Source organism: Manacus candei, unplaced genomic scaffold, assembly GCF_025592945.1.
Source record: "Manacus candei isolate 608988 ecotype Guabito, Panama unplaced genomic scaffold, ASM2559294v1 h1tg000037l, whole genome shotgun sequence".
In the NCBI taxonomy this organism is placed as follows: domain Eukaryota; kingdom Metazoa; phylum Chordata; class Aves; order Passeriformes; family Pipridae; genus Manacus; species Manacus candei.
Genome location: NW_026138085.1, coordinates 14,616,720 through 14,629,620, shown reverse-complemented (window position 1 = coordinate 14,629,620; position 12,901 = coordinate 14,616,720). Strand labels below are relative to the sequence as shown.

Below are 12,901 nucleotides of genomic sequence, written 5' to 3'. Positions count from 1 at the left end.
CTGGCAGGCCCAGGGACCAGAGTCAGAGGTGATATGAGCAACATCAACGTGTTCCTCACTGACTACAAAAATGGAAAACGCAGTAATATTAAAAACCAGGGGGAATTCTGCCATCACAAAAGTCACAGAGTGTAAAATCTGAGGACTAATCTGCCTGACACAGATCTGAGTGGAAATGAGGGGCAAAAGCACAAGAACGAGCACAGACCCAGCCCGGGGTGCTCACCCACCGAGGTCATTTTTGAACACCCCCTGCCAGGACTTGCCCCAAGCAGGCACAGCAGCCTCGGCACAGTCCCACACAATGTGCCCTTTCCAAGCACAAAGCAGGTGAATATTTCCAGCTTTCCTTGCCAAGAGTCAAACCCCACATCATTACTGCCTGCAAGCAGTTCGGGACCACCTCCCTCTTCCTGAAAACTAGAAATACAAGCAGTAATTTGGGTAATCATTCCTCACTTCCAGAGGCAGAGAACATGCTGATGGGGACAGTCCTTCATGCCCTAAAAACAGATGGTCTGGAAAAACAGGATAAGGCAAAATAATCCAGGTACTTTCCCGGTGACTTTTTCACCACTGTATCCCCAGCAAAAGGCCTCCAGTCAAAATGAGACCATTGCTGGTAACCATCAAAAAAAGGTAATAAGCAACAATGCCAAGGATTGATCCCAGCCTGGGGTATCAAAACAACTCTGCTCCACTTCCTCAAACACAGACTCACTCAGATAAATAAAGAAAAAAAAAAGGAAATCCCATTCCATGAGCTGGCATCAAGCATGACAAACTAAGATTCCAAGGCACTTAAAATAATTGACATCTGGATTAACATCCAGAGGTGGCTCTCTACAACCCCAGAGGATGCAGAAGCCTTACAATGTAATTTAGAGAGAAACGTGGCAGGATGAAAGTTTTGTTTTGCACATTAAATACACAAACAATTGCATCACTTGAGTCACAGAAGGGCAGAAAGCTGCCCCTTGGAGCTTGGAAAACACCTCCCACAGGCTGCTGTGAATGTTTTGCCTCAACAAAAGGAAAATTTCGAGAATTTGGGGTTTGATTCCAGCTAAATTTTTCAATGTATCATATTTAAACGAAACTTCTGTCAAGCCCTGACTATCAAGTCCTACCAGCAGGTCAAGCCCCCTCACTGTTCCCCCACTCACTGCAAGGTCACCAGCACAAAAGGAAACACTCAGCATATCCTGTTTTTAAAAAAATATTGCAAAAAACCCCCCCAAACCAGCTTAATGTTTAGTTTGAAGCAGCACAAGAGGCTTCTGGTGTGCAAAAGGCACCTGACAGAGGGGAAGAACAAGGGCAGAGCTGAAACACTGGACATCTCTCTGTATCCCTGAGGTCCCTGCGCAGCAATAACATCTTTTATGGGTTCGGTGGGCATCAGGTCGACTCTGTAAACACTTCTGCAGTTTTTGTTGCAGAATAGCTGCCTTGCAGGAAATAAAGTCTATATGGCCCAGCTACCGCGCGAGGGACACGGGGGATCCCCTGCGCTGCCCTAACACCCGTAGGGCACGGCTTCCACACACGCAGGTGGCAAAATCGACCCCCGAAGGCTCCACGGACGTTACAGATTTTCATTCATGACTCAGAAAAGCAGCAAATACCAGCGGGTCTGTCTTCGGCGGAATGCCGAAGCCGGCTGCCCGAGGTTCCAGCCACGAGCAGCGCAGACACAACCCCGGCGTTTCGCGAGGCACAGCGGCAGCTCACCCTCCTGCCTGGCATCCCAACCCCCTGCCTGGCATCCCACCGCCCTGCCCGGCACCTCCATTTTAGCAAACACACACACACACACCCGCGACCTGCCCCCCTCACCTCCTTAATTCACACCCGAAACACATCCCACGGAACCCCCTCCGCTGCCTCGCTGCGGGCACACGGGGCGACACCGCCTGTCACCATGACATTGCAACATCCACGAATAGCTCGGCAGGCGCCCATCGCAGGCGGCATTCCTGCAAGCGGGAAGCAGGGCTGGGAGGGAGGGGGGGGGGGATCCCCTCCGGCCGCGTCCCGCGCAGCGCTCCCCACCCCGCCGAAGGTGCCGTTCCCGGTGCCTTCCCGGCGCATCCCCATCCCCGCAGCGCTGCGGGGCGCGCACAAAGGCCGGCGGTACCCACCTCTCGTCCTCCATGGTGCGGGGCGGGGGGGGAAGAGGCGGCGGGGCCGGCTCAGCGCCCCGGGCCCGGCATGGCTGCGAGCGGCCGCCCCCGCCCCGGGCCGCTTCCTGCGGGAGGGAGCGGAGCGCTGCGAGCCGGGCGCGCCCCGCCGCCCGCACCGCACCGACTGCGGCCCCGCCGCCGCCTCCCGCAGCTCCCTCCCTCCCTCCCTCTTTCCCTCCCTCCTTCCCTCCTCCGGCGGGGCTTGCGAGCGTCTCCGGGCAACGCCGGCGCCGCCCCGCACCGCCCCGCACCGGCCCCGCCGCCGCGGCCGAGCAGCGCAGAGCCCGCCCCGAGCCGGCCCCGCACCCGCGGAGCAGCCCCCGCCGTGCCGCTGGCGGGTGGATGAGAAGAGAGCGGCGGCCCAAAAATGCCTCCGCGATCTGCGGGGCTGAGGGAAAAGTTTCGGTGGCTGAGCATCCCGAGGAGCTCCTTCTCTAGGAAGAAGAGGGTGCCAGACCCTCTAAGTGTCCCCACAGCCCCCCCGGGGGGCTGTGGGGACACTTAGAGGGGCTGGCACCCTCAGGTTCCTCTCCACTTCCCCAATTTGTCAAAACCTTCCAGCCCTTTGTGCAATCCATCAGGCCAAATACACCCTGCACCCAGGCAACATGGGTCCTTCTAAACTGCAGGTGATCTTCAGCCTGAAGTGCTGAACTAAATCACGTTTGCCCTTTTCATTACAGTTGATGCAGGTGCAGAGGTTTTCACACGAATCTTTTTTTTTCCCCCCTCGTTTTATTAAAAGAGTTTTTCAGTTGTATTCTGTAACAGTGAGGCCCTGGAGGTTAACTGTAATAAAGACAAGAAACAGTTGCTTTCATTACTCTTCCATTCACAAAAAAAGTTCTCCTGCAAAAGAGATAAGTATCAAGAGATTTCTCTTGCAAGATGCCATTTCATCTCTTTTATAAATAAAATTACCTTGCTCTTCTGTTTCTCATTAAGCCATGTCCTCAGCCTAAGTTTCATACATCTTTTAAAATGTATCAGCAGTGATGGTTGAACAGATGCAATTGCAGCTTCCACAGGAGGCTTTCAAAAGCTTGTTGAGGATCTTAACTAGTCATCACCCTCATTCTTCAGATAAGAAAACACATCTGAAACTTTAAGGACATTATTAAAGTCATGTGGAGATGGAGAATCCAGAGTCCCATTATTTAAACACCATTTGGCAGCCCCCCTATAAACAGGAGAAATACAGATAAAGCCATGAAGTCAAACCTCACACAGGATTCAGGTAAAATTCCTTATTTCCCCTTCAGAATCCTGTTAAACTATCATTTTAACACACCAAAATCCTCAAGTACGTCCCAATGTCCAGCCTTACACACTTGATGCACAACATGCAAAACTGCAAGATACGAGCTCAAACCTAAACTGAACCAAACCAGCAATACTTTCTTATGTGCATTGACCCACTGGCTTGTGTACCACTGAATTCTACAAATCCTGACAGCAACCACAGAAAGGTAAATTCCAGTGACAGACAAGTAAACCAGTAAATAGTCCTTGCTGGAATGGGACAAAAGTATGTCCCAGTAATCAGAGATTATCTTTAGAGCAGCCTTGCAAAATAATCATGACTGGGTAACAACCCCAAGTCAGAAACTTCTTGCTTGTTTTTAGGTTCAGAGATTGGTCTCTTGTAAAAACTATCCAGCTAAAAGGAATACGTAACACCTGATGGGTGGAAATTTTCCAGCCTCTTTCAAAAATTCCTAGTCCCAGGTAGTCCTAAATTCCTCCTACATCTAATCTACCTTCAATCACTGACAACATATAACTGATGCTCAGAGCAGAAAGGTCCACAGAGCTCCTGTTCCAGCCAGTCCCACCAACCCTTGGCCCACCAAAACCTTTCCAGATTCCTGCAACAATCTTCAGATCTACAGTGAAAGACCAAACCCCCCAACTCCAACGAGCCACAGGGAGAGGAGAGCAAAGCATTGCCAGTGTCCCCATGGCAGCAAGGAATTTCTTCAATAAAAATGGCAGGAAGGGAGGGAATAAAAACAATTCCTGCCAATCTGATCCAAAACTACCTACTGGCCTTAAATCCAGCAGCTGGTTTAGCCCTGAGGTTGTAAGTAAAGGACATTGAGTGCTGACAAGAATTTAATTCTGTGAAGAGCCCCAATACATTTGGAAAATATCCTGCCAATCTCCACAGCTTCTCCAGAAAGCAAACTTTATCAAGGTGGGAAAAAACCCTTCCTAGCTCTGCAAGGCAAACTGCAAGAGCCCTGAATCAGGATCATACAGATTAAATACAACAAAAACAATGATTTGGGAACCCCTCACTTCACTGTACATACCTGTTTCCAGGTATATACCAATATACAGGTTCCATAGATCCATATCATAAGCAATTTCCTATCTTTAGCACCTCTCCTGTTTAGCTGCATAATCCCCTCCACCAGATTATTAGTCAGCTTTCTTAAAAAATAATCTATGGCTTTGGCACTGAAGAGCTGGTAAAGGTGTACATAAAACACTGCATTCATGGAAGCTTCCAAAGTTGCATCTTCTCAGCCTAAATTGTTTTTCAATCTGTTGGGTTTTTTTTAAAGACATATATATATATTTAGCTATTTATATACTTAGATAAATAAATATATGTTTTATATATATGTACATTTTTATTAATGTATATATTAAGTATATATATTTATCTTTGAGTGATCAAGCTGATCTGACCCTGAAGCTGGTCCTGTTTTAAGGGGTGTTTGAACCAGATCATCTTCAGAAGTCCCTTCCAACTAAACTTATTTTGTCATTCTAATTAAGTATTCATTTAGAGAGATCTGCATTTAGACCATATGTTTTTTGGGAAAAGGTCCATTAAGGAAATTAATATAAGAAAAGCAGTGTAAGGTATCTATTAAGATAGCTGCTTTGGTATCTCCGTGGTGAACTGAAGTCACTCTGAGGTGGTGCTCAGGTACTGCCCTGGCTCCCAAAGGACCAGGAGCTTGAGATGTCTCAGCAGGGAAGGCCTGAAGGTCCCTGCTGCCCAACCAGTGCTCGAATTCAGAGCAGGCTCTCACATAACAGAACCAAAACAGCAGCTAAAATTTACCTACTGCAGCAACTCACAGGGATTCAGGTTATCACCAGGCTCAAAAGGAAGCTCTAGGAGACCTTCTAGGTAAGGACCTCCCGAGAGCTGGAATCAGTGATGATGTGGCAGCTGAAGCAGTAGGAGACCCCCGAAGCACTGGTTTCTAAATGTGATTCATAGAGCAGAGGGCTGGAGCACCTCCCCAGCACCGTCCCCCCGGATCCCTCCCCAGGCGGAGATGCTGCGGGAGCCACCGGCATCTCCAGCGGAGCTCCAGACTGTTGCCCTCTGCTGGTACACGACCCCTTCCCACACTCCCGCCTGCCACAAGCCAGCAAAACCGGGCTTTAGACATGCACTTTCCTCTAGTCTGTCAAATAAACCACCACTCCTATAAAAATAGTAGTTTTATTCCAACAGCTTCATAATAACCACCTTCAGAGTAAAAACCCTGGTCATCTTCACCCCCCCAGCTGTGCTTTCTGGGGCCTGAGCTGTTCTACTGTTTACCCTACACAGCAGGAACCCACCAGCTGCAAACATCCTTCCTGCTGCTCCTCTGGCTCTTCCCTGTAGCATAAGCCACGGATGTCACCCGCAGTCACCTGTGTCAGAGGCACAGACTTCCTGCCCTGCAGTCACATTATGTATTTGTCAGAAACCTGCAGGAAGGTTTGCAGATAGATTTTATCGTTTAGAATTGAGTGCTCAAAAGGAAAAAAAAAAACAACATTCAGGAAGAAAGCTGTAAAAACAACTGTTGTGGGTGCTGGAGCAAAGGCAAAGGCTGGTATTCAGATGCCTAAACATCAGCAAGTCTCTCTGCCTCTCCTCAGAGTCCATCTATCTACTGAAGTTCTCACCACAGGCTGAACACGTGGACTTGAGAAAAAGTTTAGGCTATGGTCCAAAAAGTGGGATTTTTTTTCCCCAAAAAATTTTTTGCATAAGATATCATTTTAATGTGATTCTTCAACTTTAAAATATAACCCTTAATGTTTCCACTATTCCCTTCTGTAATAAGTGAAAATTGCCCATATGCTTCATGAAGATGTATGGCTTAATTAATATTTGTATACTGTAACTCAGAAAGACCAGGATAAACAAACCTATTCTCATTCAGGATCTCACAACCATAACCCAAGTCTCCTTACTATTAGTCCCTGTACACTCATTACCTCACTCTCTTCCTGAAATCTTTAAAAATATTTGATTTCTTGTTCTTTGCAAAAGCCAAGAAACACAGTCCACCACCCTTGCATTGTAACATAACATGCTGCAACACCAACACAAATGGACATCATGTAGCTGTCACACACAAAAATTAAGGCAAGACTGTTTCTGCAGGCACATTATTTTACCTGAACAGCAAAAGCTGTCTCAGGCAGCATGTCTTTCTCACCAGTAACAGATTATCCTGCTTGGTGTTTTCTGGACAAACTCCTTTTTCTGTCCAATCTCCATAGCATATTCAGAGTGGGAACTGTATTTAAAGGGCTCAGCTTGGGTTCCTGTTCACTTACTGGACTTTTGTGGTGTGCTTTTCAGGGCTCAGCTTTCCCATCCTCTCATCCAGGCAGAAGAGCACCCTGTGAGGGAGAAAGAAAACACACTTTGAGAAGGCATCAGAGAGCATGTGGCATCAGCTCACTGCAATCTTTTGGAATAGAGCAGCACCAGCAATACAAGCCCAGGTCCTCCTTCCCAAGGCGATGTTTCTCAACTCCCTCTCTCTCATCTGACTCCCCAACATACCAAAAACAAGAGCTCCCCGTTGCCACCAGCTACCCACAAACCCACGGTAACATTTCCAAAACACACGTGCTGCTGATTCATCACCAAGCTCGTGCCTCAAAGAAGTTGTGAAAGCCAAATTGATGCTGCAGAGTGGAAGCCCAGATTCGAGCTGGTGCTGGGTGAGGAAAAGCAAACTCCTGTAACAGCATCTGAATGACGTAACTAGAGAAAAATAATTTGCCTGCTTTTAAGACTGCAGGAAATAACACAGGTGGGCTTAAAGGGAAAGGCACAGCGATGCACACCAGGTCATTGACTGCATGAGCTGGAACTCCTTGTGCTACTGGGGATCTCTCTTTTCCGGGATACATCTCCATGTAGAAAGCTGGCACTCCTCTTGCAGAATGCACTTTGCTAAACACCTTATGCAAGAGGCATCAGCAATTACAACTACAACCACCCTGTAGTCATCTCAGGAGAAAAATCCTGAATTTGCCACCAGGACCCAAAGGAGCTCTCTCCAGTAAAGGGAGCGCCATTATTCCAGCAGTGGAGGAAAGAAAACAATTAAACAAGCCCAAATGAAGTCCCACAGTGAAGGACTTTGGCCAGATTTGTTACCCAGTAAACTTAACAGATTACTAAAACCTGAAGAGGTACTAGATAACCACAAGGAGAGAACTGGGAATTTAGCTTTAGAGATCTTTCACAACACTGCCAGAGGAACAGCCAACGAGCTCGAAACCAGAGGACATCCCTACTGAGGAGGGAGGGGACCTGGAGGATGAAAGAGGGGTAAACTCTTTCAAAACACAGCTGATAGTGCTGTGCTTGTATACAATAAGCAGGTAAGCACAGCCTCCCCCCAGGGCTGTGCCCTGCCCATGCTGCAATTTGCTCACCAGGGTGTGTGGTTGGGAGAGGAGGCTTCCCACCAGAGCTGTGCCAGTGTGCAGCAAAGAAAACAAGATCATTGATCCACAGAGAACAAGTAAAAAGCACAGGAACTTCCAGTCCCAAACACTACTTGTGCATTTTAACCAGCATTGCTTTAATCCAAATCTGTGCTGGAAACAGGGACAGGACTCCTGACCTTTCTTCTTCCCAGTCAGTGCCTGCAGTGACTACACTCATCCTTCCTTCCCCCAGGGGTTTTGTAGAAAGCAAATTTTCTTACAGAATAGAAAAAATCCATTGTAAAGCTATAGAAAGCAACAAAAGTTACAGAAATGACAGAAGAGACTGAGATGATATTCATCTTTTATATTGACTAGATTACAGCCTAACAGCATGTTTTCAGATGTGTAGTTTTGCCTGTCTTTCCCTTCAACGAGCATTCCCAGGAGAGAAGGGCTTCTGTGAGACAAACCAGTTGGCAATTCCATGGTACAAAGTAGCATTTGAACAAATAAAGAATTTTCAGATTTGTCAGTTCGTTCTGCTTCTAAGGAATTTTTCTGCAATGTTAATCAGTGATTTGTACTTTGATGGTGGTGAGCAAATGTGCATCTTGACACATTTCCAGCCAGAAACGTAATCCCTTTCTAAACTGGCATCAATTCCTTACTGCATTACTCATGAAAAGAGATATTTTTAGTAGTTTGATGAATATAATATGTACCAAAATTGCACATAGCTCAACATAGTCCAATTCTTTTTTTTTTTTTTCTGGAAGAGCTGTTCTTTCCAGATCTGTGTCTTTTCCATTTGCGAAAGCATTTGGGAATGAAACTGCACACATCATGCTAAGAGGGTCAATATCCAGATGCCTCAGACAGATGGCATTATTAGTCTGCCTGGGCTTGACATCTAGTTTTCAAAGTTAAGGAGCTTTGGTTACTTGGATGGCTGACAATCTGAGAATAGCCCAAGCTCTAAGCCCAGCGTTTACTGCAACAGCAACAGGCAACACTGCAGCTTTGCCTAAACAGACTTTGAGCAAATAAAGTTACACCAAGATTAACCACACTGAGAACACACTTTAAAAAATACTGTTTATGATTCCTACTGGCAAAGGCCAAACCATGGACAGAGAACTGGACTTGAATTTTATTTTTTATGCTGGCTGGTGTTGTTTTATTCTTTTGTTACAGCCTAGACCTGAACTGTTCCATCTTTTTAGCTGTTCAGTCTATTCAGTATATAGAGCTACAGGAAATAGAAAAATCTAAAGAATGTCTCTTCTGCACTGAACTACAGCTTTATAGCCCTTGTTCTTTCAGTGTTCCCACTGCCCATTTTCCCAGCAAGATGTTTTTAAGGGGAATATAGATAGGATTAAAACACTCTGAGAACCATACAAACAAGAGATATCAGTTCAAAAACTACTATTCCCTCCCATTTATACATAACAGAAATTGATGAGAGTTCTGGGAGCAGAGAAGGTAAAAAGACTAGGATTTGTCAAAGGAACATCAAGGAGGAAAGCACTCAAACTCCATCAGCCCCTTTACAAGTCCTAGCTACAGAGGTAAATGATAGAAAATTCCTAGGGAAAAACACAGAGAGACTTTCACTCTGTTCTGAGAAATACACACCTGACACTCATCAACAGTTATACTTACATTACAGCACAAAGAAATACTCATTAAGGTAAGTGGAAGTAGAGGTAATGCCTGTGTGCACACATACACATGCCAGAAATAATAGAGTGGTAATGCTTCAATAGATCTAAAAAATGCCTATCAACAAAAGCAAATAGTGCTTGCCCAGGCTGGCTCAGATGTCCCTGTGGTGTGCTTGCATCGTGAAATACATTTTCAAGTGAAGCAGGGATACAATTGTTTTATTCATTCAAGAAATACAAAAATAACAAGCAGAAAACTCATCCTTAGCGGATGCATACATCAGATCACAGAATCAGTTATGCAAAACATATTAAATAACTCACTGTTTTGTAAACCACACCTCTGGCTAAGGTGAAAGACTGAAATTTTGGGTGTTACACTTTCAGTCACCTAATATTAATCCAAGGTATTATGCACAGACAGTTTGGAAAACGTACTGAAAATGCCTTCTTCCTAAGAGCTCTGAAAGTAAAGGTCTGGAACAATGTAAACCACAGAAATGTGGTACCAACTGTTGATTATGTGATAAACACTAATCCATAATATCTACAACAGGACAAGCAATGCTAATCTAAAGGCTTGGCTAAGCTGCCTTCTATCAGAAAACCAACTTCTCCCAGACTGTCGGAGCAAAACCCCGTTCTCACAGCACACACCGTGTTCTGTTCACTGTGTGCACATCACAGGGGTGTCCTGCAGGTTATTTCTTAGACACCAATTAACAATTTAAGCCAAGCTTTTGCATTTTAGAATGAACATTCTGAGGCACATGGAAAAAAGCACCTGCTCTATTTTCAGACTTGAATGGGAGGTTGGGGTCCTCAGCACCATTCCAGCTCAGACCCTTTCCAGCAGGAGAAGGAATGCCATTATTTTGGGACAATAGTATCAGCTGACAGGGCAGAATAATAAACCAGTGTTCTGATCTACACCATCCACTTAGGTCTTCCAATGCTAAATGATAGCAAAATTTGCTTTATAGAAGGGATCTAAGTTGGAGGGAAGGTAGGAGCAAAGCACACCATAAAGCATTTGAGAACTTTAACATTTTTAGACATCTTAAATATTTCTGCTTCACAGGTCGTTAAGTGCATGTGTAAGAAGTACCTGACAGAGTTCAGGCACCTCCTGTCAGTGCCCAGCTCTGCACACCCCAACCTCCTACAGGTCTGGGCTCCTGTGAGTGCTGTGAGAGACCCAGAGCCAGCACTGGAGCCTGAACTGCAGCTGCACCACTCGCAATTATCGCAACACCCAACACAAACCCGAAAGCTTGCTCAGCTCTGGAGGGCAGGGACTGTCCACCCAAGCACACTAGAGAGCCTGCAGGGCAAGACACAGCTTTTATTTTGCAAGTCTGTCACTGCTGTCAGTGACCCACAGAGATTTGCTGCCACTGAAGCTGTTTCAGCCAACACTTACCACTGTTCTAAACCAGCTTTTCATCACCTACTGTAAAACAAACACGTAGGAGGTACTTCCATCACCTTGTGCAAGTATCATTATATTATGTATACAGGTGTTTCAGCATGTTTCCTTTTAATGCAGTAGAAGCCAGTATTATAAAAGTGTGAGTTAGGCTAATTCTATTAGCCAAATAAAACGTACAAGTCATACAAGAAGCAGAATCAAGAACAAATTATACTTTAGAGTAGACATGGACACCCATTGCTATTAAAAAACTACATGTACATCACAACACAGTCTGAAAAGTTTGGTTTGGGGAATTTCTTTTTGGTCATGCAGATTACAAAAATAAAAACAACTTCTGTGTTTTAAGAAAACTACTACACTTTTACTTTATTAAATGTTAAAAGTAAACCAGTTGCTCTCACTATTCCATTTCTCACAGGTGACACCAGCACAATCCAGTATTCAGTTCTGAACAGAAGGCCATTAAATTACTGACATATTTTCAGACATAGGAACTTCAGAACTCAAACTAAGGGACAGCAAACTAAAGTTACTTTATTTCTATCTCTGTGACCACCCTAAAGCAACTGTGAAATCACAAACTTTTACATGCCAGCTACAACACTTCATGTCATCTCAGTTCTTCCCACACACCTCTGTGAAGACAAATCCACCCAGGGGGCAGAAAATATTATTAAATACCTTTAAATAAATAAGCAAGGCTTTATCAACAAATCTGATTACTAGGAACTGTACTAGAAACAGCTCTGTATTCAAAGGTAAGTCACTGTGTCTTTAATGCTACCCGATACAGATTTGCATCTTTCTATACCCCATGGTACATCCCAGCACTGCTGCCCCAAGTGCTGACACGAGCCTCTCCAACATCACCTGCAGTGTCAGAAGAATTTCTTGCTCCAGAGAGACAGGGCAGAGCAAATGCTACTTAAGACACCACAAAACACTGTTAAACAGGTGACAGTCTTTTCAGGAAGATACAAGGGCAGCACACTCCCCAATACAGGTGCAATTTCTGGGATCAACTCTTTAGCAGACATGAGTCCTACAAGGACTATTGCACAGAGATAACCAAACAGCACATTTCAGTACAAGGGTTCCCAAACTGTCAGATTTCACACACAAAGTCACCTTTTTAAAAAAACCTACTTGTTTCTAGTATCAACATATTCTGCCACGGCAGGTAACATATGAAAAGACCATAAAGCTGTAGTTGGTGCACAAACCTTTACCTTCCCCAGTCAAATGACAAGCCACATCATGACAGTGAATTTTACCATTTCTCTCTGAACTAGGTTGTTCCTTGATAAGGTTAAGGCAACTCACCACTGCGAGGGACTAAATCATACACCCAAAACCAAGACATAACCTAGAACTCAGTAGCTCATTTCAGCTACAAACAGGAGAGCTGTGCTTCAAGTGAAGTTCAAGGATGACTGTCCAACATGGTTGTAAAGTGCAAAGGTACAGTAAGAACTTCAAGCTGAAATAAAACCACCTGAAGCTGTGTGCTGACAAGAGCTGGCACTTGCAGTGTTTTACAAACAGTTCTCTGAAACTACTTTGATTTACAACATATCAATGATGCTGGTTCACAACAGAGGCTAACAAGCTTTTGAGACAAAAATTACAATGTAGTTGCAAACGGCAAGTTATTTGGAAACTATTTATAAAAGCTAAGCTAAGCCAAAGGAACCAGTCTCGCTCTAAGAGACATAAATTACCACAATCAAGAGGAAACTCAGCTCCTGGTTTAAATCCTGATGATACCAAAAGGTTGTCCTGTTTATTTAAGCACAAGTGATTAAGTTGATGCAGTTTCACTTCTAATAGCAACAGAAAGACTCATTTCAATTAAAATCAGCACCAGGTTAGATTGACATCAAACAGCAACAGTACCTTGAAATTTCATGCGAAAT

At 44.9% G+C, this 12,901-nt stretch overlaps 1 protein-coding gene across 7 annotated transcripts in view; it reads right to left on the bottom strand.

The window, feature by feature from the left end:
* LOC127473877 (kelch-like protein 3) overlaps positions 1 to 12,901 on the bottom strand; it is a 62,075-nt gene that overhangs the window by 45,845 nt on the left and 3,329 nt on the right. For 4 of the 7 annotated variants that reach the window (XR_007905615.1, XM_051794059.1, XM_051794054.1 and 1 more), the window contains exon 2: positions 6,771 to 6,836. Coding sequence is in view for 6 of the 7 variants with exons in the window: in XM_051794054.1 (XP_051650014.1) it covers positions 6,771 to 6,836 (66 nt within the window). In the remaining variant the exon portion in view is untranslated. Of the gene's footprint in view, positions 1 to 2,144; positions 2,261 to 3,107; positions 3,290 to 6,770; positions 6,837 to 12,901 lie in introns of those variants that run through there. The other 3 variants (XM_051794058.1, XM_051794056.1, XM_051794057.1) reach the window with 3 other exon arrangements.